The sequence below is a fragment of the Dama dama genome, chromosome 3 (assembly GCF_033118175.1).
Source record: "Dama dama isolate Ldn47 chromosome 3, ASM3311817v1, whole genome shotgun sequence".
Lineage (NCBI taxonomy): Eukaryota > Metazoa > Chordata > Mammalia > Artiodactyla > Cervidae > Dama > Dama dama.
In genome coordinates this window covers 26820613-26848464 of record NC_083683.1, presented here as the reverse complement: position 1 = coordinate 26848464, position 27852 = coordinate 26820613, and the positions used below count along the sequence as shown (strand labels likewise).

At 35.5% G+C, this 27852-nt stretch overlaps 1 protein-coding gene across 1 annotated transcript in view; it reads left to right on the top strand.

Annotated features, from left to right (window-relative positions):
* The window catches only part of PAWR (pro-apoptotic WT1 regulator), a 119565-nt gene extending 95002 nt beyond the window's left edge, over window positions 1–24563 (top strand). The window contains exons 5-7 of the mRNA XM_061125110.1: window positions 12035–12182; window positions 14550–14654; window positions 16841–24563. Of these exons, the coding sequence (XP_060981093.1) occupies window positions 12035–12182; window positions 14550–14654; window positions 16841–16927 (340 nt within the window). The 3' untranslated portion in view covers window positions 16928–24563. The remainder of the gene's footprint in view (window positions 1–12034; window positions 12183–14549; window positions 14655–16840) is intronic.
* Window positions 24564–27852: the final 3289 nt, after the last annotated feature.

Here is a 27852-nt window from a genome sequence, read left to right as displayed (position 1 = left end):
CCAATCTTGTCCTTGTGGTAGTTTTAGAATAACAGTGTTTTATCTCCCAACACAACACCTTCTACTCTTCCCACAGAAGATATGAAAATTCCCAGAGGGGGAAAATTTTCAGTAAATGGTGGTATTTATCCTTGATAATACTGTTTATTCTTTTTCCTTTTCTGAACATTTTGGTTAATAACTTTGTAGCTAAGGGCAGAGGAGGATTCTTTTTTTTTTTCCAAGGCAGGAGTGTGCTTTATTGGGCTAAATCTTGAGTTCACAGAATCTCTTGTTTTGTCCTAAAGCCAGCAGCTGCAGTAACCATGGGTGCTGGCAGAATCTGGAGAGAGGATAGCAAGGGTTCAGCCAGAATAATCCTTGGAAGTTGGGCATCCCAATCGAGTAGCAAAAACAAGGGGAGGAGTTGGTGAAGGAGACGATTTCCCAATGGCCACTTACATCTCCTTGGAGATATCCAGCCATTTCACCATCCTCAAAGAGCTTCAGGACATCACTGACCTTTTTGGTGGAGTACTCCATGTATTTCTGCAGCTGGGCAAAATCACTGGGGCTTATTAGGCCCCTCTCCTTGGCCATCTTTCTTGTTTTAAGGATGAACACAAAGGCAGCTTGGTTGTGGTACTTGTGGGGCTTGGAACTTTGCTTCCAAGGGCAGTTCTTGCATGCGGAGGGCGCGCGGTCGGAGCTCAGAGGAGGATTCTTTTTGGAGTTGTATTAGTTAGAGATTTGTGTTAACATTCCTGAGTAGATCGTTGCAATCTTTTTGGAGTTAATAAAGCAACCTTTTATTCTGGGTATTGTGCACTGTACATATCTAGCCCTGAAAATTGGTCAAAACATTTCTGTTTTTAAAATAAACAGAGCTAAATTTGGCAATAAGAGCTAGTAACACAATTATCACAATTATGACAAGTATTCTTTACAAACATAATACATAGTGGGGATAAATCACTGATTTTTTTTTTCAGTAATATTCCTTGTTTTGAATTTGTATATGATCATTTCTCTAAAGCCTAATATGAAGGATTTTTTAAATTATTAATAGGTTAAACTTTTTGAAATCTTATTTTAAGCTTATATGTACATCAAGCAAATACAAACATATTAAGGTATATCCACATGTTTAGGTTTTTATTTGTAGTTGTCAGCATTATGGTTTGTATTTGAATAATCATGTGGTTGATGCAGGTGAGTGGACTTTTTTAAGTGAAAAGAGGACTTGAAATTGATTCCAGTTCTCTTTTATATATGCTGCAACTTAGGTGATACCTTACTATTGATTTTCTTTCTACCCCTCTGCTGGTATTTCCCAGTTTTATTTGTAGTTCTTCCTTTCCTGTACTTAACTCTTTATGTGTTGGTGTTACTCAGCACTTTGTCTTACTCTTTTTGTCTGTTTATTTGTACTAGAAAATTTTTTTCACTCTGATGACTTCAGTTATTGTATATACCTATGCTGATTCCAAATCATTAGCTCCATTCCTATATAATCAACTTTTAAATATCTATTTTTAGGTATCTTCAGTTCAGTTCAGTTCAGTCACTCAGTTGTGTATGACTCTTTGCCACCCCATGAATTGCAGCAGGCCAGGCCTCCCTGTCCATCACCAACTCCCAGAGTGCACCCAAAGCCATGTCCATCGAGTCAGTGATGCCATCCAGCCATCTCATCCTCTATCGTCCCCTTCTCCTCCTGCCCCCAATCCCTCCCAGCATCAGGGTCTTTTCCAACGAGTCAGCTCTTCGCATGAGGTGGCCAAAGTATTGGAGTTTCAGCTTCAATATCAGTTCTTCCAATGAACACCCAGGACTGATCTCCTTTAGGATGGACTGGTTGGATCTGTTAGAAGCATCTTAAACTCAGCATGTTCAAAAGCAAACTTGGTGAAGCTTAGATTTCAGTAGTTGGTATCAAAATCCATTCTTACTCTAGTCAGAAACCTGGACATTGCTTTTGACCCTTCTTTTTTCTTTTTCCCCTCACTACCTCACTTACATTCAATCATTTACAAAAACTTGTTGAATTTACTTATTGTATAGCTCTAGTGCCTACCCACCAATCTAGGATGCCATCATCTCTTACATAGATGATTACAATACGTTAACACACTGGTCTTCCTGCCTTCAGTTTTGCTTATTTCCAGTCCACTTTGTTAAAATGACTCTCTCACTTTCCCTGCTTTAATGACCTTTACATGAGTCTAAGCTAGTTTCCAAGGCCAGGTGATACTCAAGATAATGCTGGCTGCAGGAGGAAAATATTAGATCTTCTATGTGTATTTACCTTTTAATCTAAAAGACAGTAAGACATTTACACTCATCTCTTGATATGTGGGGTATTGGGTCCAGGACTACCAAGGATACCAAAATCTGTGGATGCTCAATTCCCTTATGTAAAATAATGTATTTGTGTATAATCTATGCACATCTTCCTGTATACTTTAAGTCTCTAGAATGCTTATAGTACCTAATACCATGTAAGTGCTATATGAATATAAGTTTTGCATTTTGGAAATTTCTGGAATTCCCTTACTCTGAATATTTTCCATGTGGATTGGTTCAGTTTGTAGATACAGAACCCACAGATTCATAGGACCCAATGATTCTTGGTAACTCACATGTGCTAGTTACTAACTTGTTCTATGTGTCAGATGATTATTTGGTACTGGAGGTGTCCTGAAGAAAGTGTATTTTGTTTGATTACCTTCTAAATCTTATACAATACTGTAATTTGAATGGTTAAATGGATTTACAATTTATTATGTAGTTTAATACTCATAAAATCGGTGAGTCTGGTTGGGGGGAAACTTAAGGAGAATATCAAACCAAGTATATAAATGCAAAGGTGATCATGTGGGTTTTTTAGTTGGCAAGATACATAAAATCAGATCTGTTTTTACAAATTAGAAAAAATTATTTTGATGCTTTGGATTTTTAAGTGAAAAATTTAAAAACTCTGTGAGGCATCTCTTTCTGTTGTTATAGCCATTAAAAGTCAAATATGCATGCTCATCTTAGAACTGCATCTTTGAATCTTTATATTTCATGATAAGTTAAAATAAGTTCCTCAGAAGTAAAGACGCATCTTCAAATTATATTTTCATTATAAACATTATAGTCAATTTTTGTGAAAACAAAGAAAACTTAAACCATAGTTAAAATGTACACTTAAAATTCTTTTCATCCCTTTATGTTCTATTTTTTGTGATACAGATAATAATATTTTAATAATCTAAATCATAGCATTTAATTTACATATACATTTGTATAATAAATTATATATGAATATATATGATCACATATAATATTTTAAATCATATTGCAAAATAGTAGATAATACACATACCAGTGTGTACATAGTGAATAAATTTAGAAAGCATTAGTTGAAATTCTTCTTAAAATAGTTTTCAGTCTCCTGCTTTGCTTTTCCAGTGTCATATCTTATCACTCCTATGTTTACATTTCATGCTTTAGCCGTATTGGATTTTTCTGTTTCTCAGTAGACCACATACTCTTTCATATTTGCACATTCTTATTCCTCTTTTAAGTCTGAGTTTAAACATTCTTTTAATGCTGCTCAAAGTGTGGTCCTTGAACTGTTTGTTTCTAACCCATGACAAAGTAAGAATAAAACATAAAAGTAAATATTTACAAGCCTGAATTTCATTTTTACATTGTCATCATCACACCCAAGTGCATGATAAGTGGACTCCTTTATGAACAGGATATCCACTTAATTCAAGTACTGTGGTACATATGTGTGTTTTTTTTTTAACTTTTGCTCTAACTTTTCAGAGCAAAATTGAGGAAAAGGTACACAGACTTCCCATATAAACCTATCCTCACACATGGATAGCCTCCCTCATTAATGTTCCTACAGGGAGGCACATTTGTTACAGTTGATGAACTTACACTGACACATCATAACCAAAGTCCCTAGTTGATGTGGTTCACTCTTGCTGTTGTACTGTCTGTAAATTTGGACGAATGTATAATGACTTGTCTCTGTCAATATGTAAAATGATACTATGGTATCTTCTTGTGCTCCATAGTTGTGCCTTTGCCACAGAGTGATGTAACTGAAACTAAACAGTATATAGCCTTCTCAGCTTGGCTTCTTTCACTTAGTAATGTACAATTTAAATTTCCTCCGTATCGTTTCATGTTTTAATAGCTTATTTCTTTTTATGTGCTGAATAATATTTTATTTTCTGGATATACCACAGTTAATTTATCCATTTACTTAGGAAAGGGCAATGTGATTGCTCTCAAGTTTGGCAGTTATGAATAAAGCTCTGTAAACATCCATGTGTAGGTTTTTGTGTAGACGTATGTTTCAGCTCCTTTAGATTAACACCAAGGAGCGTGAGCCATGGTAAGAGTATGTTTAGTTTTATGAGAAACCACCAAACTGTCTCAGAAGCGGCTGTACCAGCTTACATTCCTGCCAGCAGTGAATAAGAGTTAATGTTGCTCTACGTCCTCACCAGTGCTGATCCTGATTTTAGCCACTTTAATGTGTGTGGAGCAGTATCTGATCTTAATTTGCATTTCCCTGATAACAGATGATATGGGACATCTTCTCATATGCTTATTTGCCATCTGTATATCTTATTTTCTGAGGTGTCTATTAAGTTTTTGGGCTCATTTTTCAGTCTTGTGGTTTGTTATTGTTAAATTGTAGAATTCTCTGTATATTTTGGATAATAGTTCTTTATCAGATATATTTTTGGAAATAGTTTCTTCCAGGCTGGCTTGTCTTGTTCTTTTAACATTGTCTTTCACAGAGCAGAGATTTTTAAAATTTTAATGAAGTTCAGCTATCAATCATGGATTCCTAGATGGCTCAGTGGTAAAGAATCTGCCTGCAGTGCAGGAGATGCAGGTTTGATCCCTGGGTCAGGAAGGTCTCCTGGAGAAGGAAAAGGCAAACCACTCCAGTATACTTGCCTTGGAAATCCAATGGATGGAGGAGCCTGATGGACTACAGTCCAAGGGGTTGCAAAAGAGTCAGATAGGACTTAGTGACTAAACAGCAACAACTATCAACCATTTTTCATGGATTGTGCCTTTGATGTTTTACCTAAGAAGTCATCAGCATACCCAGAGTCTTCTACATTTTCTCCTGTGTTAGTTGTCTTCTATGAGATTACGTATTAGCAGTTTTGCATTTTTCATTTAGGTCTTGATCCGTTTTGAGTTAACTTTTGTTACGAGTGTAAGTTCTTTGTTACATTTTTCACTGGATGCACATGTCCAGTTGTTTTCCATTTGTTGAAAAGACAGTTTTGCTCCATTATATTGCCTGTACTCCTTGTCAGAGTTGTGTTATTGTGGGTTATTTATGTGAGTCTCTCTCTGCTTCTGTTGCTGTTCCATTGCTCTTCGTCTGTTCTTTTACCAGTACTGCACTGTCTTGATTACTGTGGCTTTAAACTAAGTCTTGAAGTTGGGTGGTGTTAGCCCTCCAACTTTGTTAATTAATATTGTTGCTTGTTCTGGATCTGGCCTCTCCATGTAAACTTTAGAATTAATTTGTCAGTAGCCACAAAATAGCTTGTTAGGATTTTGATTGGGCTTGCATTGAGCTGAGAGATCAGTGGGAAATCAAAGTTGGGAAGAAGTGGCATGTTACCAACATTGACTCTTCCTGTCCACTAACTGGTTTCTCCATTTACCTAGTTCTTTGGTATCTTTCATCCATTTTTGTTGTTTTCCTCCTATGTATGTTATACATTTTGTTAGATTTGTACATAAGTATCTCATTTTGTAGAGAGCTAATGTAAATGTATTGTTTTAAATTTCAAATCTCACTTGTTCATTGCTACTGTGTAGCAAAGGGATTGACTTTTGTGTATTACGCTTATATCTTGCAGCCTTGCTATGATTACTTATTAGTTTCAGGAATTTTTTTGTGTTGGTTGGTCCTTTCAAATTTTCTCCATAGATGATCTGTGAACAAAGGAAGTTTTATTTCTTCCTTCCCAGTCTGTATACCTTTTATTTCCTTTTCTTGTCTTATTGTATTACCTAGACTTCCAGTAAGATACTGAAAAGGAGTTGGTGAAAGGGGGACATTCTTGCCTTGTTCTTGATCTTAGCAGGAAAGCTTTGAGTGTCTCACCACTAGGTATGAGGTAGGTTTTTTGTTTTTTTGTTTTTTTTTTGGTAGATATTCTTTATCAGGTTTAGGAAATTCCATTCTGTGCTTAGTTTGTACAGTTGTTTTTTTTTTTTATCATATACAGATGTTAGATTTTGTCAAATGCTTTTTCTGTGTCTGTGTTACATGTGATCCTTCTCTAGCCTGTTACTGAAATAGATTACATAATTGTGGGGTTTTTTAAATTTTTTTTAAACAGAACCAGCCTTGAATAAATTCCATTTGATTTTTGGTGTATAATTTTTTCTATACATTCTCAAATTCAATGTGTGAATATTTTGTTGAGGATTTTTGCATCAATGTTCATGAGAGATCTTAATCTTTAGTTTTTAGTTTTCTTAGGATATCTGTCTGATTTTGGTATTAGAGTAATGCTGGCCTCATAAATTAAGATGTATTCCTTCTATTTTTACTTCTGAAAGGGATTTTACCAATTCATATAATTTCTTCCTTAGATTTTGGATGGGTTCACTATGGCCTGGTACTTTCTGTTTTGCAAAGTTATTAATTATTGATTCAATTTCTTTAATACATACCAGCCTATTGAGATTATTTGTTTCTTGTGTGAATTTTGGCAGATTGTAGCTTCCAAGCAATTGATCTGTTTCATCTACATTATCAAATTTATGGTCAGAGTATTCCTTTATTATTATTTTAATGTCCATGCAATCTTCAGTGATATGCCCTCTTTCATTTCTGATGTTAGTAGTCTGTGTCCTCTCCTTTTCTTAGCTTGGCTAGATGCCTATTGGTTTTGTTGATATTTTTAAAGAAATAGCTTTTGGTTCATTGATTATTCTGTATTGGTTTCTTGTTTTCAGTTTCATTAATTTCTTCTCTAGTTCTTGTTATTCTTTTATTCTGCTTATTTTGGATTTAATATGCTCTTTCTTTCCCAATTTCCTAAGGTAGGAACTTAAAAGAGTATTGATTTTAGATCTGTCTTTTCTAATACATGCGTTCAGTGGACACATTTCTGTAAGCACTACTTTCACTGCATTCCACAGATGATAAGTGTAAGTTTTTTTTGTTTTGTTCAAAATACTTTAAAATTTATCTTGAGATTTCTTCTTTGACGCATGTGTTATTTAGAAATGCATTGTTTAATCTCCATGTTATTCGGGAGTTTTCCAGTTATGTTTCTGTTATTAGGTCTAGTCTAATTCAATTGTGGTCTAAGACCAGGCACAATATGATTTCTATTCTTTTAAATTTGTGACGGTGGGTTTTATGACCCAGAATTTGGCTTATCTTGGTCATCTTGCAAGCTAGAAAAGAATGTATATTCTGCTATGCCTGTGTTAGTTTTATGTTAGTCATTTGTAAACCAAAATGTGTAAGAATTGAAGAAGATGTGAAGATATATTTACCTTAGAAATCTTGTGTTAAATTTAATCAGACATATTCTTGTTCCATAAAGAAAATAATTAAGGAATAAACATAAAATAAGCGACTAAAAGCTAAAAATCTTTTTTATTCTTTTCAACTTTTGCTTTTGTTAGTATTATCTAAATCTAGGAAGTAAATTTTACATTCTTTATTTTTAATCTTAATTTACTTATGATAAAACAAACTTTACTAGACTTTTTAAAAGAAAAGATATATCATTTTTTGAATGTGACAGAAGTAGTAAACCAAATTATGATGATGATGAAAGTAATTTCAAAGAGATACAGACCAAAAGAGTTTGTACTTGTTTTGTTGGGAAGTATTATCCCTCCTATAGTGAGTTCAGTTTTTAGCCATTATTGATAGGGAGGTGCTAAAACCACAGTGGGGTTATTTGCAGCGATGTACTGGCTGCTAAAACAATAAAACCACCAAATTTAAGTGGCATTTATATGCACGGCGTTATATTCACAACCACAGATGGCTTACTTGAAAGAAAGACTGACACTGATAACAACCTGACAGAAGCAGATCATCAGGATTTCATTAGTGTTTTGTGAGTTTCTTTTCCAGTCTGACTTCAGGTTGCTGACATTAAAAAACTAGGTATGACAAGTGAAAGATGTTTGCCGAAAGGTACTGGATGAGTCTGTAGCCAAGTAGATAGTTAATGTAATGTTTCCCAGCTACGCCCATAATTTGTTATATTTAGGGACAGTTTAGGGATACAGTTGTTACAATATGATCAGTACCTTGATTTTGCTGACATAACAGTAATGTGAAGAAAGAAGTTACTTTTCACCTTCTTTGCTGACAAACACAGCTTGCTGTGAAGTATGTAAAACTTTGAAGGGTCAAAGATGAGGATTGCAGGAGTATGTTCTGATATATATAGAGACAGTGACAAGGAAGAAGTGCTGCAAACTTGTGCCAGAGTGTAAATCAGTGTCTGCTTCTTTCATTCACAAGAGTCTTGTTAGGTCAGCTGAACTAAACAGTGTGCTTTAGATCAACGAAATTAACAGTCACTATAAGTGTGAATTACTTAAATGCTAATACACTAAATTTGAGGTTTAAAGAAAATTAAAAGATATTAACTGTTACTAACTGATATTAACTTATCAGATATTAACTGATATTAACTTATGCTGACATATACAGTAATTTTTAGAGGGAAACATTCTGACAAAAATGTTTGACTTTTGGGATGAACAATTCATGTTTTTACAAGCAAAAAACAGGTTTTATAAATCAACTCTACTTCAATCTTCATTCTAATCCCCAAAAAAGGTAATGCCAAAGAATGTTCAAACTACCGCACAATTGTACTCATTTCGTATGCTAGCAAAGTAATGCTCAAAATTTTCCAAGCTAGGCTTCAACAGTATGTGAACCGAGAACTTCCAGGTAATCAAGCTGGATTTAGAAAAGGCAGAGGAACCAGAGATCAAATTGCCAACATCCATTGGATCATAGAAAAAGCAAGAGAATTCCAGAAAAACATCTACTTCTGCTTCATTGACTATGCTAAAGCCTTTGACTGTGTGGATCACAACAAACTGTGGAAAATTCTTTAAAGTGATGGGAATACCAGGCCACCTTACCTGCCTCCTGAGAAACATATATGCAGGTCAAGAAGCAACAGATATAACCAGACATGGAACAATGGACTGGTTCCAAATTGGGAAAGGAGTACGTTAAGGCTGTATATTGTCACCCTGCTTATTTAAATTATATGCAGAGTACATCATGCAAAATGCTGGGCTGGATGAAGCACAAGCTGGAATGAAGATAGATAGGAGAAATATCAGTAACCTCAGAAACACAGATGACGCCATCCTTTTGACAGAAAGCGAAGAGGAACTAAAGAGCTTCTTGATGAAGGTGAAAGAGGAGAGTGAAAAAGGTGGCCTAAAACTCAACTTTCAAAAACAAAGATCGTGGCATCTGGTCTCATCAGTTCATGGCAAATAGATGGGGAAGCAATGGAAACAGTGACAGACTTTATTTTGGGGGGCTGCAAAATCACTGCAGATGGTGACTGCAGCCATGAAATTAAAAGACACTTGCTCCTTGGAAGAAAAGCTATGACAAATTTAGACAGCATATTAAAAAGCAGAGACATCACTTTGCCAACAAAAGTCTGTCTAGTCAAAGCTATGGTTTTTCTAGTAGTCCTGTATGGATGGGAGAGTTGGCCCATAAAGAAGGTCGAGCACTGAAGAATTGATGTTTTTGCACTATGATGCTGTAGAAGACTCTTTGAGAGTCCCTTGGACTGCAAGGAGATCAAACCAGTCAATCCTAAAGTAAATCAACCCTGAATATTCATTGGAAAGACTGATGCTGAAGCTGAAGCTCCAGTACTTTGGCCACCTGATGTGAAGAGCTGACTCATTAGAAATACCCTGATGCTGGGAAAGATTGAGGGCAGGAGGAGAAGGAGATGACAGAGGACGAGATGGTTGGATGGCATCACTGACTCGATGGACATGAGTTTGAGCAAACTCTGGGAGTTGGAGAAGGACGGGGAAGTCTGGTGTGCTGCAGACCATGGGATCGCAAAGAGTTGGACACAACTGACCAACTGAACAACTAGAAATATTTCAATTAAAAAAGAAACTAGTTTGATCCCCAGCCTTTTAAATATGTGTATGAGACTTATTTGTCTGATAGCATCATTCTTTTTTTAAAAAAATGATCTTAATTAGCCTTTTGTGCAAGAAAGAAATGTCATATATTTTCAGTGTTACATAAAGACAAAAAAAAAAGAAAGTTAGAAATTGGGGGGGAAATATTTTTCAAATTGTTATGGTTCTACAATACATCAGTAAGTAAGTGATGATTTTAGTATTGCACATTTGCAAAATGTTATAATCCATTACCTTACAAATTTGATAAGATACACTTGGAATTTTATTTTCCATCAAAAGAAAACCCATGCATAGGGTGTTAATGGATCAAAATTCTATTATCTTTCATCAGAAATTGTTTCAGATTTAGCTGGAATTTTGATGGATAAATGATTAGAACTGACTACCAGTAAAGGATTGAGGACAAACTTTGAAAAGTGTCATTTTCTGCATATTGGGTAAAAGTTAAAAATGAGTATCCTGAGCTTGCTAAAATTGCTTTAAAGTCTCTTTTCTTCTGGTCAATATACATCTGTGAAACTAATTTTTCTATTATGAATGCTATTAAATCATAGAGGTAGTTTAGATATACTTTACCCCTTGTGATCAGCATTGTCATCAGTCCAGCCTAGAGTAGGTTGATTAGCAAGAATGATTCTAGTCTCCCAGGAAGCTCTGCCTCCTGGTGTTGTCACCTTGTGCAGCCCTTCCCCACACCCCGCACAGGGCTGATGTGATTGTGTCACTTCTGGGGTTAGGTCGCTAGAGGCTGCGGTGCTGTCCTGGCTTTGTGTCACTCTGTCCCTGGGAGCTCTGTCTGTGGTGAACAGTCTGGTAGAGGAGCCCGCATACTGGGTAGCTGAGGCTTTTGACCAGTAGCCGGTTTGAAACTGAGGCGTTTTGCCATCAGTCCTGTGAATGAGCTTACAGCCAAATTCTCCTCCAGTCCAGGCAAGCCTTCAGATGACTGTAGTCCTAACCAATAAGAGACCCTGAATTATAAACACACAGCTAATCTGCTTCCAGATTCCTGACCAACAGAAACTGTCAAATAATTGTGTTGTTTTAAGCCACTAAATTTTGGCATAATTTTTTATGCAGTAATAGATAACTAATGCAAAAAAATAAGAAGCAAGCTTATTTGTTATATTAAAGACTTATATGCTATTAGTTCAGTGTGAATTGGTATTTAATATGAAGAATTGCTATTTCACTGATAACTTTTGGTTAAATAATTAAGAATTACAAAATGACAAAAGTTGCCAGTTGACAGCTGTTTTTTGACAATAATTGCCTATATGCATACTTCCAATGATGATGACTCATTTTCATGTAATTCTTTTTCTTGTTTAGCCTATTACTAAAATATAATTTTACGGGTCTGAATCTAATGCAACATTTAGGCTTACATTTTGTGTGATGTTTTTCACTTTTATCTTTCCAGTTCATTTCTACTTGCTCTTACTAAAATATTGGCCCATGATGTAATGGAATTTCAAAATAAAGGGAGACAGAAAGTAGTTCTTCACTACTTTGTACATTTCTACTAGTGTCTACGTTAGGTCCCCTGTCACAGTTCTCAGGGTACCTCACACTTAACCTTATTGTGGTGGTTGTCTTGCTTTATGGTCATTGGTTATGTTCTTGTTACACTGAAAGTTCTCTGAAAGTCAGAGCCCATGTCTGTGTTTCCTGTCACACCCCCAGTACTCAAAACAATGTCTGGTACTTAGCAGCTTCTCAGTAGATATTAGTCAAAAGAATTACTTTTTTTGTATTTTTGTTATATTGAAAAACTGAATATGAGGTATCTTTAAAAAAATGTGTATCTTTTTAATTTCCGTAGCACAACCACCGCCTCTGAAGAAGATGTCTCAAGTAGATTTCCCCGAACAGATAGAAGTGGATTCAGCAGGTATAACAGGGATGCAAATGCTTCAGGTAATTTGGTCTCAAGTAGCACATTGGAAAAGAAAATTGAAGATCTTGAAAAGGTATGAATTACAAATTATTTAAGACCTATAAAATTAATATACCATTAGGATTCCTTTTTCACTTTCATAGCAGCTGAGAGAGAAAAATTGAAATCTGTAAGGAAGAGGCAGTACCAGAAAAGGGAAGAAAATGAGGGGCATAATGGGAGATACTGTTAGTGTTAACTGGTACTTCCACGTATAGTCAGACAGCAGCTTTGAATCACTCTTAATTAGATATTTCCTAGATGCATAGTGGCTGAGCATTTTCTGATTTCTTAGTACTGTTCTATCCAGTTCTGTTGATGTTAAAACTTTTAGAAATGGAGCCAGTTCTTGAATTGCTTAGTATTTAATGGCTCCTCTCATTCTGCCAAGGGTTATCTTTAATATTATATGTTGAAAACAGTCTTTGCCTTTGAAATGGTTAGAAGTCTATGCTAGCAGTGTGTACTACTGTGTGTTTATTATTATATAAACTATACAGTTTGTAGACTTTCCTCTACGTTCTGAGTTGGAGCCTAGAGCTGCTGTGATGCTTGCAACAATTTTAAGAGTAAACCTGTTTAAGAGTATCTTTGTGGCTCAGACAGTGAAGAATTGGCCTGCAATGAAAGAACCGTGGGTTTCATCCCTGGATCAGGAATGTCCACCCTGGAGAAGGGAATGGCTACCCACCCCAGTGTTCTTGCCTGGAGAATCCCATGGACAGAGGAGCCTGACGGGCCACAGTCCGTGGAGTCGTCAAGAGTCGGACACGACTGAGCGACTAACACTTGAGAACATGTCAAATGAATATTGGCATTAATTTATTAACCATGGGTTCTTAAGTTTGTTCTGTAGACATTCAATCCCTAAAATTAATAATGGTGCTGAATTACTTTCTGATTGTTGAAAGCATATCTTGTTGAATTGAAATAATTTCTTATAAGATAAAAGTTGTTTTAAGTAGAGATTGAATTTTATTCTTTTTTATAACATTATGATTATTTTTAGTTCACGTTTGAACTTTAACACTGGTTTCTGTGAGTTTAAGTTGAGCTTAAAAAAATAAATAAATAAATTGAACAGCTTTAAGGGATATATAGTATAATAGTCTTCAAGTCTGTGCACGCTCAGTCGCTCAGCTGTGTCTGACTCTTTGAACTCTGGCCTGCCAGGCTCCTCCATCCTTGGGTTTGTCAGGCAAGAACATTGCAGTGGGTTGCCATGTACTCCTCCAGGGGATCTTCCTGACCCAGGGATTGAACCTGTGTCTTCTGCATTGCAGGCAGATTCTTTACCTTTGAGACATCTGGGAAGCCTTAATAGTTTTCAAGGGGGTTCATCAAAAAAGGCTTTTAAACTTCACAAAAGTTTGGACTGACTTGTTGGCAGAAACTGATCAATGAAACTGTCTGACTGCTTTCCTCTGAAGTCATAAGAAAGAAGCCAAATTCTGGCTGAGACCTTTTCAGTTCAGCTTCACTTTTGCTTCTAAGATGGCTGACCTAGCCTAAAGCCCTGGATTCTAAGTAAGATTTCTTTGAAAAAGGTGTTGCATTGTTTCTTTTTGTTTGTTTGTTTTGGTCTCACTGAATGGCTTGGTGGATCTAAATTTCCCCAATCAGGGATCAGACCCACAGCCCCTGCAGTTGGAACCTTAAAGTCTTAACTACTGGATGACTGGGGAAGTCGCTGCATTGTTTAAGTGGAGAAAAAGTTTAAAAGCTAATAATCATTTTCAGCTCCTTCATTTTACCCATTTGTCAATTAACTGGCAGAGCCAAAAGTAAAATGGAGGATCATTATTTTTCTGTTTTCCACAGAGCAATCTCCTTTTTTTGAACTTTGTATTTTGAACAAAAATTTTGAATTTCCTTCAGCAGGGTATTAGTCATTTAATATTAAGAGATTTTATTACTAATGGTGGTGATCAACTAAAGAGCTAAAGTCATTGTGCTCAGTTGCTCAGCCATGTCTGACTCTTTGCAACCCCATGGACTGTAGCCCACCAGGTTCGTCTGTCCATGAGATTCTCCAGGCAAGAAGACTGGAGTGGGTTGCCATGCCCTCATCCAGGGGGTCTTCCCAACCCAGGTCCCCTCATTGTAGGCAGATTCTTTACCATCTGAGCCACCAAGGAAGCCCATTTGAGTGTTGGTATTTGTTAAAAACTTGGGTAAACATTGATTTAATCGGAAATATATTTTACAACTCCTGTATTCCTCTCATTCCTTGGTTCTTTCTATGGGATGGGTTCCTCCTTCCCTCCCCAGGTGACTTAAGAAAGTCACTGGAAATCTTCATATATCTAAGATACTTTACCAGATTTAGTGGATGTATACTATTTAAGATTAGAAACAACTTGTTACTTCTCAATTAATACTTTGTAATTTTATGTACCAGGAGGTGGTAAGAGAGAGGCAAGAAAACTTAAGACTTGTGAGATTAATGCAAGATAAAGAGGAAATAATCGGGAAACTCAAAGAAGAAATTGATTTGTTAAATAGAGTGAGTATTCACATATTTCATTTTAATGGTTTTGATTTTTCCTGTCAATTGGATGAAAATACATAAATATGAAGTAATTTTATTTAATAATGTGAACTGAATAGTTCATTTCTTTGTTAATGTCATAGTAATTTGTGGTAGTCAGGACTGTCATTTCATTCCACAAACTGATTTCCTCTGGCCAACTGTCAGTTGTATTTATGTTATTCTTCTGGGGATGAACCAGGGAATGGATTTATTTTGTGTTTTGTTAGAGTCTGGAGGTAAGAGGCAGCTTGGTCAGCGCCACACATAGCACATGCAACAGTACTGGCACAGAGCTGCCTCAAAGAAGAACTGGAATTGCTCTTTCTTGCCATAAGAAACTCCGTGTGTCTCTGTTTTTGTATTGGTATTTTGACCACTTTTGCCCCCTCCAATTATACATATTCATCCCCAGTTTTAGGTTTAGCCTTACTCCAGGTTATCTATTACTACCAGTCATAACACTTTTTCTCTTTCAGCCCTAGTATTTACTTCCTGCTTAGAAGTAGGTATTAATGCTAGGCCATACTTAGGTAATGGTTATGAGAAGTGATTTCATAGTTTTCCTTTTTTGAAGGCTTTACATAAGATGGAGGAAAGAAATATGTTTTAGGGGAAAAAGGAACACATTCTTAATCCAGTCTTAACTCTAATTCTAGAAGCAGAGAAACTAGAAAGCTGCATTATGTGCAGACTCATTCTAATACAGCTCTGGGGCATTAACAGTAAGGTGTGCAGGAGGACGCTGAAACTCGGGGGTTAACTTGCTCAAGGTTGTGTGTAGGAATTGCATAGTTATATGCTGAGCCAGTAATTGACCTTCTAGTATTCAGTAGTCTTAATTTTAAGTAAGGTCTTTCATTCTTGTTGACTGCCTATCATCTTGGTTCAGAACATGGGCATTCCTCTATTGGCTATAGAATGTGATTTAATAAAATCTGCAAATATGTTTGATGTCTGTGATGTATTGGCACTGTCTTAGGCACTGTGTTTATTAAAAAAGCATAAAACACCTATCTTTACAGAGTTTATAAACTAATAATGATATATGAATATTATTTTATCATTTAATGATAAATCTTAGATAGGTCTCAGTTGTAGTACTTTTAGGAATCTCATATCTTTATTAGTGTTTTTTTTGTCCCAACAGATTACTTTCCTAATATCATTTATTTAGTTTGTGAGTAAATACAAATTGTGTGTTTGTACTTTTAGAACTCAATTCAAAGACAGTATACTAAATGTATCAGAATGCTGCTGTCTAATAGTATACTTAGAATTCAAATTTATTTCTCCCAAGTTTAGTATTTTGAACTGCAAGGGTAAATCTATAAATGTCTGCTTTTCCAGCCATCAGTAAATAGTCTGCCTTGATTGTGTTTCTTCATACTGAAAATTACAGTGGATTGTCTTTGTATTTATCGAGTGATTGTATTTATGGCACTAGGATTAACATAGGCAACATAGACCTGGAATCTGATAACTTTAAAGCTGGAGGGTAATTACATAGTGGCTTTTGCATTTTTGTAAACTTGAAAACCTTTCTCTTAAACAAATTATCATAGAGAAACCCTAACGTAAATTGAACCAGGTCAACTTGGTAAGCCCCAGATCTCCTTTTCTATGCCTCAGTTACGTCACCTCCCCAGATTCTCACTCCCCAACATGAACACTTGTTAAGATCACCCAAGGTGATGGGAGTCTATATAGAACTTGTGCTTGAATCCTTCTTAATGCCTAATGTGACACACGTTTGCAGTCCGAGGCCCCAGACCTCTTACTGACTGCATATGTATTTAGCCCTCAGTTTGGGGAAGGAGGGATTTGTTTTAACTAAAAACTTGTCATTTATGATTAAAAATTGGAAGGTTCACAACAAACAGTTCTGCTTTCTGACTTCTCTTTAAAACCTGAAAGATCTGACAAGAGCTGGCCTGCATCATCATGATGCTAGTGAGGAGTCTAAGAGTGCATGCTGCCTTTACCTGGGGCGCATATTCCTTCCAAAATTGTTTTCAGAAATTGTCCATGTTTCCAAACTAATTGTTTATATGAATTATCTTTGAATGTGCATTTTGGAGTGTTTTTTTTTTTAATCACCTTCAGAATATTTTTAAGCATTTAAAAAGCTTTTATGTTATTTTCCTTTTTGTTTCCTAAAGGACCTAGATGACATAGAAGATGAAAATGAACAACTAAAGCAGGAGAATAAAACTCTTTTGAAGGTTGTTGGGCAGCTAACAAGGTAGAAGATTCAAGGCTCAGTGTGGAAAAATATTTTAAAACTACTGAATGTTATGGTTAATGCTAGGACAATATTCCTATGCTGTAATGCATTAAACTAACTATGTATATTTATTTCTAGAAAACAGTGGGTGTTTCTTTTCAAAATATTTCTTTTTCATTATCATTTTCAAAAAGTATCAACCTTTTACTCCATGAATAAGTAACATCTTTTAGTTACTAAACTGGTAGGTTAGGCCTCTTTTGGTTTTGTGTGATATTCAAATAATATATGATTTAAAGTCACAACCATCTGAATATATTGCATGTATGATAGTATGTTTTCCCCCTCAAAGAATATACTTAATCTTTGTTTACATAAATTCAGATACTTTTGGGGGAATTACCTGCAAATGCCTTATTACTGATGTGTGCAACTTTTTATATGTTAATGATATTTCATAAAGGTCTTTGTCTACTGTCATTTTTTTTCCTCAGCTTATTCTAAACAGTTTAGAAGAACATAGTCACACTTTTTATAACAGTCATCTTTAAAAAGGAAAGCTTAAAAAAGTCACTTAATATCATGTACTAGTTGGCTAAATATAAAATATGAGAATACTTGAATTGTGCTATATATAGTAAATTAAAATGTACTATTTTGTATTCAGATATTGAAAAAAATTTAAATCACTTTGACTTTGGAAAAACATACAGTTGTAATTTTAATGTATAATTTCTTATGTAGGTACTGCTCTTTTTATTATTATTCCAAGGTTTATAAGTGAACATGGAGTATTTTAAAAATTGTTTATTCATCAAGCCTAGAGAGTATGTATAATCTCAGTGACTGTATAAGAAAAACAATTCATATTTTTAACTACATGTATTAGAATCAAACAAAAATACTTATCCACATTTAAAACCTTTATATTTACAGTAACAAAGCAGTGCATAAACAGAAATAGTACTGAAATACTTTGCTTAATTTCTGACTTGGCAGATAACACTGTGACACAGCTGTTCTCATGTGAGAAAATTATTCCCCTACCTCAAATTTAAGGAATCATCCTCTTTGGATTTTTAAAAACAATTATTTTGAAGAATTATGAAAATTTTCTCTTTCATTAAATAATAATAGTATTTAGACTTGTTTTATGTTACATTTTCATGTTGAGTAAAGAAATTTTCTCCTTTAAGATACATTAAGAATGGTCTGTCTGATGTTGAATCTCTAATAGTACACCAGTTAATGTATGTAAATAGCTTGAACATAGTAAAATCCATTTTGGGTACCTACCGGCTCTTCACTGGCTAAGTCACTTCATGATTCACTGTTAGAAAATAGGGAGGGAAATTGCAGAGTAAATGGTAAATATCAGATGTTGAATTCTGAAACTCTTTCAATAGCCTGGATTGCACCCTCTCACCTGCCACACTCTCCCACTTCAGAAGTTCAGTTTTGAGTAATCATCAGTCACCTGGGTTGCTTAAAAGGACTTCCTGGGTTACCACTTCTAGGTAGGTTTAGGTTGAGACCTTGGATAGAATAAGCTCAGCATGTGGTGATTCTGATCATAATTTCGATTTGGAAACAGCACCTCGTGCCTCTTTCCTCCCATATCTTCCGTTGGAATAACTGAAATTAACATAATTTTAGCTATCAGCATTATTTCACCCTTTAGTTTATTTAATCATTAACTTTGTCTCTGGGAAACTTCTCATATGTCCATATATATATATATTTTTACCAAAAAGTTCAGTGATAGATTACCAAACTTGATATAGTTGTAGAATTACTGCATAAGGGCATCCTTTTTGGAGACTGTTCCCAGCGTGGGAGTAGTGGTCTGCTGCCCGCTTGTCAAAGTGGCATGCCAGGCTCAGTCACTGGCTTTGGCTGTCCTCATGTCCCCTTTCTTTACCCTTGAATGTATGGCAGAAATATCAGTATTGCCTTGTTCCCCATCCGTAGTTTGGATATTGTGAAAATGGTGTCAGTATCCAGCCTTAAAATATATTAGTGTACTCATTTTCCAAATAAGAGAAGTATTTTGAATTTTCTGTTTAATCCATTGGGAAGTAAAGAAATATCTCATTTCCCTCTTTAAATTTATACCAGGTATTAATGCTTTTAAAGACAAAGCCGTTTTAACATTTTTCCTTTATTTCAGTTTATCAGGAACATTTCCAACAATGATCTTTTACATAGTGGTATGTAGTACAAATGCAGGACGGAGCCTGACAACTTTGGCAAAGCAGTTCATGTGCCGTCCTCCCCTCCATGCTTAAAATGTACATTTATGTCACATACAGGTTTTACACTGAATATTGAAAAGCAAAGTAGGATCTGCTACAGTTTTCCTTTAAATTTTATAAAAAGCATTGAGATTTTTAAAAGGTTACTTAAATGTACACTATCTTAAAATACTTGACTTGTCAATAAAGTGTTAGTATTTGTGAAATTATTAGTCCCATTCAGAAATATTTCTTATATTTCCTGAAAATTTGTGGCATAATAAAGCATATCCAGAGTTCATGTGTTTATGATATTATTTTCCAAACAATAAGTTTATTTTCTTTAGGATAAATATGATTTGCTTCCTTGATTTCTGGCATATATTAACTTGGGAATTAGTAAAGTAATCTGTTTCATCTTTCTAAAATTGTTACTGATTTTGTTGCACTACAGTTACCTTTAGAGAGGAAGAGGAAGGCTTTCTGGTGTGTATTTCTAAGGGAATTTACTAAATGTTGTAAATAGCTTGTCAAACCTGCTCAAGTAGTTTAGCTTCTCATACTTGCTCAAATAGTTTATAACATAGAAAATTAGGCATCAGTAGATACCTGAAGCAGTGTATCTTTTAAAATAACTTTGTAATTCCATTAGAAAGCAGTGTATTCCTAAAGGTGAAAATCCTACCTCAATTACACGTGGCTTATATTTTCTGGATTAATCTGGATTTTTATAATTAGAAACTAAGATGGAAATTTTTAAGTCCACTTATACTTTGTGGAAAACAATGGAAGTCAATGTAGTAGAATGTCCACATGTTCAACGCTGAAAGACACAGTAGGATGGACCTTGGGTTTGATGGTTAATTGGATGTCCTAGACAATATTGATATGTATAATGATGACTATGTATATGTACATCTTATATGTATAAGATGACTGTCTTTCATATTTTTGTAATTCTTTGATCTTGACTCAGTACCGAGTAAGTTCATGCAGTATTGGCACTTATTTAATAACTACTCATAATGTTGTTAATAACCTGTTATAAGATTCAGGCATATGTTTTCATCTTGCAGCACAAAAAAAGAGAAACACACCAGCTTTTCATTGAGGAGAATTTATTAAGTGAGGAGGAACTAGCATTTGGGAATTAGAACTTTAAGATAACATGCTAAAGTCAGTGGTAAATGTTATTATATCTAAACCATTCCTAATATGTAACAATAAACTTTCTTTTGCACTGGAACTGTGCTCTCATAAATAAAGGACTTCCCATTGATTAGGATTGTAACTAGTATTACTTATCTGAGAACTAGTGACACTTTTCTTTTGTTGTTTCAATGAACTGAAGACATAGTACTAGTTAGACAGCAAATATTTTGCTAATCAAATCCATCAACAAAGGCACTTCCCCCCATGCTGTTGGTTTTCTCATTGATGTGTACAACTTGGTCATTTGATTCTCAGTGTAGGCTTGAATCATTGCCCAAGAAAACCTGAGCCCGTGTTGTTTTTTTAGTTTACTTAGCTAGAATCTCACAGCATATTAAGGTCATATCGCCACCCCCACCCCCAAATAATTATGTTTGAATATGTGAAAAAGGTATGGTTAGGGGGGCATGTTAAATTTTCATACTTACTCTTTTAGCAAGTATTTATTAGTCAACTGGGTATACAATCCTAGATATTACAGAAGTTTCCAAAAAATGGACTTGGACCAGCACTTATATCTAGCAGTGTATAATCTGTGATGGTATATAAGTAGCATTAGCTGGTCTAATCTGAATAGTTCATTCAAAAGTATTCCTTTTATATTAATTATCCAGCCATTGTATTTTAGTTCTGAATAATAGGTACTGTTTAATTTGCTGCAGCATTTACTGAATGGTGGAAAGACCTGAACATACTGGGGAAGTATCTTTCCATGTTTCTTTCAGATAATTATATATTATGTAAAGAACGTTTTAATGCATTTGGAGCAGTAATGAAGTAAAAAGAATTCAATGTATGTCAGATACACCCAACTGTTGATGCTATTCAGATGTGATTTTATGTTAGTTTTTTTGTATACATTATTGATTACTGATTTGTTTTTAGGTATTTAAGTCTAATAAACAGTTCAGGTATTGGCAGTCACTTTGGTAATAATGGAATATTAGTGATGATCACTTGATGGACATTTATTACATGCTTGTTTTGTTTCTCCTTCTGGATACCTGATAGATGTATATTACTTCTTTTTTTTCCTGGTGAACTTGTTTCTTCAAAGTTTTGACTATGCTATTCAGGGTGTTTAATGTTACGCTTTTCTTTTAAATTTAAGTCTAAGATGTCTGCTGTTACTAGTATAGACCATATGAAAGCTAAAATTTACTGTTTTGTTGAAAAAATCAGCTAATTCAGATAATCCAATTATTTGTAGAGAAACATCTGATAATTTATTGATCACTTTAGTATTGTGTAGACAACTCTCATAATTCTCATTGCATAGGTTTTTACTGGGGTAGTCAACATGATAAAGATTCACTTCTAATATGCTTTGCATGTAAAATAACAAATATTCAATAAAAAAGTAAATTTTCATTTAATTTTTAACACTGGTTAATTTTTTCTTCCTTCCTCTACCATCAGTAAAACCCTGACCTTGAGTTTTATTTTCAAAGTTAAAGGACAGTGCTAATATTCTAATTAACTTTTGTGTCTCTTACTGAAACAATATGCAATACTTTAAAATCTTTAGAATATTATTGTAGAAGGAATTGTGTTTTAAAAAACAAAAATATAGTATTAATAAATCTGAATACATTTGTGGTGGGGCTTTTTGAAATAGGAAGTGTACACATAATTGTCTTTGTGTTTTGAAGCTACACAAATAATTTCTTAATCCAAACTTGGATCTATCATCCACTAAGTCAGATGGTGGCCAAAGAATTTCAGGTCCCTTACAGTTAGAAAAGATAAGTACAGGTCTGGGAATGTAAAAATCCAGTCTGTTTTTTTTTAGTAAATGGTTTATAGAACCTTTTGCCTAATGTGTCATTCTTCATATGCCTAATGTGTCATTCTTCATACACCTGCCCAGGCTAATCGGTCTTCTTTACTTCTAGAACTGTAGATTAATCTCAGTAATGTCATACATGTCTAACAAGTGAACAAGCATCTTTCAGTCAGGTTGTTTAGATAATGTCTCAAGTCCTTATGTAAGAATGTACTTTATTAGCAAGTTTATTAAAAGAATTTTGCAAAGTCTCCTATCTGCACTGCAACTGGAGCCCTTTATCTTCATCAAATCCCTTTTTTTTTTCCCCCTCTCCTAGATTCACTCAGTGGGTGCACACAATTCTATGAGTAGCTTTAAACTACCTACATAATTTTTTAATCTCATTCCTCTAGTGTTTTCTTCCCACTTATATAAGAGGTCACATTTTATTCCTGGTCAGCTTCTTGGAAAGAATTATGTAATATTAGACCTTTATGTTAAAGAAATAGAACTAGTTATAATACCCTTTACAATCTCCCTCCCCCTTTTTTTGGATGTCTAACCATGTAAAGCTAAAAAGAAAGCAAAATTTATCTCTTAATTCCGGACCACATGCACAATTCAACTGTTACTTTAAAAAAACTGCTGTGACTGAATAAAGATGCTTTGAGAAAGCTACTTGGTGTCAGTTAGTTGAGCGATATGAAAAAAAAATGAATATGACCCAGTTAGGTAGATTTAAATCACTAAAGAAAATTATGCCAATAATTTTCATGTTCACTGTATTCTGTGTTTAAATATGCAAAATTACTCTATAAATTATAGTCAATCCATATATGATCAGCTGCTGTGCATGTTTAAGATATACTATGGGACATGAAATTTAGAGTGTGTGTATGACCATACAGGCTTTTATCCAGGGAAGTATTTGTGTTTCTTTAAAATGTAAACTATTATTATTTTCTATGATTAAACAAAGGTAAATGATGTCATCCATGGACATTTTAGCTTTTGGAAGCAAATTTTTAAGAAAAATAGTAGAAAGGTGTCTGATTCCTTTTATTATTCTTGTAGTGTAGAAATATAAAGAAAGATATCAGTCAGAGGCATAGGAAAGTTCATTTGAAGAACCTGCAAGTCACTTTTGGTAAGAGTACATTCATCTTATACAGTGTTCAGAAAAGTGGGAAAATTATAGCCTTTTGTAGCAGATTGAAAGTTTCATGTATGAATAGTTCAGGACAGTAAACATCACTAACTTGAAGTAAAATTATCCCAGTAATTTTCACATTAACCGTATTTATTATTTGAAGTAAATTGGTTAATCAGTGAAAATTGTAATTGAATGAATGGACATTTCAGAATGCTAATTAATGATCAATAGAAGCCTAAGAGTACCTCTTGTAACTCTTTTGAGAGCAGTATATCTTTAGTTTGATTAAGCAGAGTAACTAAGTTAACAATTTGAACATAACTTTAACTCTAATTTCGTACAGGGCTTCCTGAGTGGCTCAGTGGTAAAGAATCTGCCTGCCATTGCAGGAGTCTTGGGTTCAATCCTTAGGTCAGGAAGATCCCCTGGAAAAGGAAATGGCAACCCACTCCAGTATTCTTGCCTGGAGAATTCCATGGACAGAGGAGCCCCGCAGGCTACAGTCCATGGGATGGCAAAAGGGTCAGTCACGACCTCTAGAGCCTTAACAATTTCATATATCATGAAAACATTCGGTAGTTAGTAACTCGGTAGCCATATATGACAGGCATTGTGTTCAGTGCTGTAAGTATTTATTTGATTCCTTAAACTTATGCAAGAAAGAGATTGGGAGATTAATTTGCTCAAGGTGACAAAGCAGTGTTTTATACCTTTTGCTATGACATACCTTTATGACATAATCACTGTCCTATTAAATATTTTCCCAGTGGTTCTCAGAGTCTGGTCCCCACACTGGTATCCTTGGCTTCACTTAGAAGCCTGTTAAAATACAATTCTTGGGCCCCGCCCAACAACAGAATGAGGTGAGGCCCAACAATCTGTTTTAACAAGCCCTTCAAATGATTCTGATGCAGGTCAAAGCTTGCAAATTTGCATTATGCATTTCTATTTTTAAGCAAAGATCTTGGTTGGCCTTTTGTCTTTGGACATTGTCTAAGCAATATAACAAGAACTTGTTTTTTAAAAAAGTGATCTTTTCAGTGTTGCTTATGTTGCAAAAGATTGTATCGGGAAAAGCCTCAGCATGGATACTGGCAGCTTGACATAAACCTATTAGTTTAGTATTATCTCTGGAACTCAAATGAATTCTTAAGTCCAAGAGTCTGTGGAATGAAATCTTTGTTTTCTGTGTTAAGGTCGATCTCTTATTGCCTGAAGCTTTTTGGTATCAGAAATGCATTTCTGTTAAACTTTAAACCTTAATAGGAGCAAATAAATGTATGTTTCATCAGAGTTATGGGTTTGTTTTTGTTTCCTTGCGTGTACAGATCCTGTGTGGTAGTCCATGGGGAGACTGAATTTTGAATTTACTCTCTGTGGACTCAGAAATTGAGTTAGCATTTTCTCCTTAATTGGCCAGTGATGGGAAATCCACAAACTTGCATCTCAATGAGTAAAGAAAATTAAAGTCTATTTGGGTTCGTTGTTTTCTTATATTAAGAGGTAGTTAAAGAATTACTTTTTTTTTTAACTTTCTAAAAGCTCTGGAGCAGGTTTTGATGACAGAATTCTTATGAAGACAGTACAGAGAATACTCGAATAACCCCACACCCGTTTCCCTCTGTTATTAATGTCTGACATTAGTGTGGTGCATTTGTGACAACTAATGAATCATATTGGTGCAGTATCATTTACTGAAGTTCATACTTGGTTCAAATAGTCTCACTTTTTCCCTAATGTCCTTTCTCTCTTCCAGGATCCACTCTACGATAGCACTTGACATTTAGCGCTCATGTCTCCTCCTTACACCCTAAATTCTGACAGTTTCTTAGACTTTCCTTGTTTTGATGACCTCAACAGTTCTGAGGATTACTGGTCAGATATTTTTCATATCTTACTACGGACATTTCAGATATACACAAAAGAAGAGAAATGACCCAATCTTATTTTATCTATGCCCCATTTTTTTTCTTCTTTTTTTGCTGAGGTATTTTACAGTTAAATTTCACCTGTAAATACCTGAGTATGTGTCTCTAATAGATAAGGGCTTAAAAAATAACCACAGTATGATCATACCCAACGCATTTAATGCTCGTTTCTTGACATCATCTGTTTAGTTTGGATTCTCCTGGAAGGCCTGCAAGATATTTAGTGGGGAAAACACCTGTGAGGAAACACGGGGAAGGATCTAGGGAAGGTTGGGAAACCTCGGTATAGTTCAGACTGCAGCGAAGAAGAGAGGGAAGAAGGATGGTTGAGCAGGAAGTCTTCATCCACAGTGAAGTTTGAAGAAAGTTTTAGCAAGTCTTAAAAAGGCCTCCTGCCAAAGATGCCCGTTCATCAGAGCAGTCCTGCGTCTCGCAGGAGTGGGCTCGCCTTTGCGTTCCTGCGGTGCTCCTGTTGTCAGGGCGTAGTCCGGAGGAAACAGGGTCTCAGCTGAACACCGCTGCAGATTCCCATCACAGCCACTGTCAGTTCATTACCCACTCTACGGTAGGAGAGTGGAGAAGCCCATTTTCATGGCTGTCGCAGCCTGTAATACTTTATGTTCAGATTTCTGCATATACCTCAAATAACGTTCTTTTACTGTTTATCCAAATAAAGATCCAAATGAGAGTCGTTCATTGCATTTGGTTGCTATGTCTCTTAAGTCTTTTTTAACCTCTAAATTACACACACCTCCCACTTTTGTACCATTTTTCATGTTAAAATTAGACCATTTGTCTTGTAGAATTTCCCACATTTTGGATTTGACTGATTCTGTCTTTAGGATGCTGTTAAACTTGTCCCTCTATCCCCTCTGTTATCTGTAAATTGTTAATTAGATGTAGGGACTTTATTAGATTCAATATATACACCTTTTGGGCAGTAATTTTATAGGTACCGTGTACTTCCATTGAATCATATTAGAAGGTACATAATGTCTGGGTTGTCTCATTTTTAATGATGCTAAGACAGATTAACAGATTCAGATGTTACTAGATTTCTCTATTTAAAAATTTCATATCAACCTTTTATGTAATGGTTTTAGCAAACTTTGATAGGTATTGCAGTGATAATTTTCAGATTCTTTCATTCTGTTTACGTAAGTACTGAGAATTCTTTAAAAAGAAACTCTTCCATCAATTAGTTGGTTTCCCTAGAATATAAGGAAGCTAAGATCACATCCTTTTCCGTTATTTACCAGTTTTACAGTAATGGACCAGAGCCCAAGCAACCTCCAAAGGTAAGTCATATATTTGTTTTATGTAGTTAAAGTGTTTAGTTCATTGCAGTCTTTTATTATGCCCAGCTTATCTCATATTTGGCCCCCTGGGGGCCCCTTCCAAGTTGGCTTCTGTGTCCTTTTGGTCATGATAGCCTCCTTGTTTTTTCCTGGCATTAGTTGTTCTAGTGTCATCTTGTACATTTCCTTTTTAGGACCGGGAATTAAAGGCTACCTCTCTTTTGTAGAAAATTAAAGCCTTGATAATCATCTAAATTATCAGATGAAATAAAAACCAGAGAGCGTTTGCAGAGCTCTTAACTGTAAAAGCTGTAAGGACTTTGAAACATTTTCCAACTGGCACTTCTACTGGAAAATTTTTAAATGATGGAAAGCTCCTTGTTTCTTTGCGATTTCTCATTCATTCATTTTCTGTGCAAGTGGTAAGCAGATCTTAGATATCTTGACTTGAAAAAAATTTTAAATCTATTCTTGTCTGTTAAGAACCTCAGGACACTACTATAAAAATCAAGTTTTTTTGGTAGTTAAATCCCATTAAAATGGTGTTCAAATTAGAATGCAGCACAGAAGTAATATCAACATGTATAGGTGTTCATTGAGTTGGATGTGAAATATCAGCTTATATAATAAGGTATGCTAATAAAATCATAATAAAAGTGGTACCCAAATCGTGACCCCCCCCCCCATTTAAATTTGGCCCACTGGGCACATCTGAATGAGGCTCAGTTCCGCAGTGCAAGCCGAGTGGGTTTCGCAGTTGCCGTGTGGCAGTCATGGTGAGGGGGAGGAGGAGTGTTGGGTGACGACTGGACGCAGGTGGTGAAGTTGCCCTGTGACCAAGCCCCCAGGAGTCCTTCCTCTTTGGAGTAAAGCCTGGCTGCTGGCCGCGGCCACCTAGGGCACCACTTGATAATGAACACTGACAAAACCTATTCCTGCCAGTGTCTCCATCCAGAAAGAAGGACCCTCTCTTTTCTTCCAAAATACAGAAACCAGCTGTTGCCTAGAATTAATTTCTTTCTTTCTTTATGGGAGTGCTCGGTCTCCGTTGCTGCACATGAGCTTTCTCTGGTTGCAGGGAGTGGGGGCTGCTCTTGTGCATGGCCTTCTCAGTGCAGGAGTTTCTGTCGTTGCAGAGAAGTGCAGGCTTTAGAGCGCAGGCTCAGTGGTGTGGTGCATGGACTTCGTTGCTTCACAGCACGTGAAATCTTCTCAGACCAGGGATTGAACCAATGTTCTCTGCATCGCTAGGCAGACTCTTAACCACTGGACCACCAGGGAAGTTCCAGAATTCTTGTATTTTGCATCTTGCATTGGTTCACAAATATTCCTTGTATATTTGTGCTATCTCTGG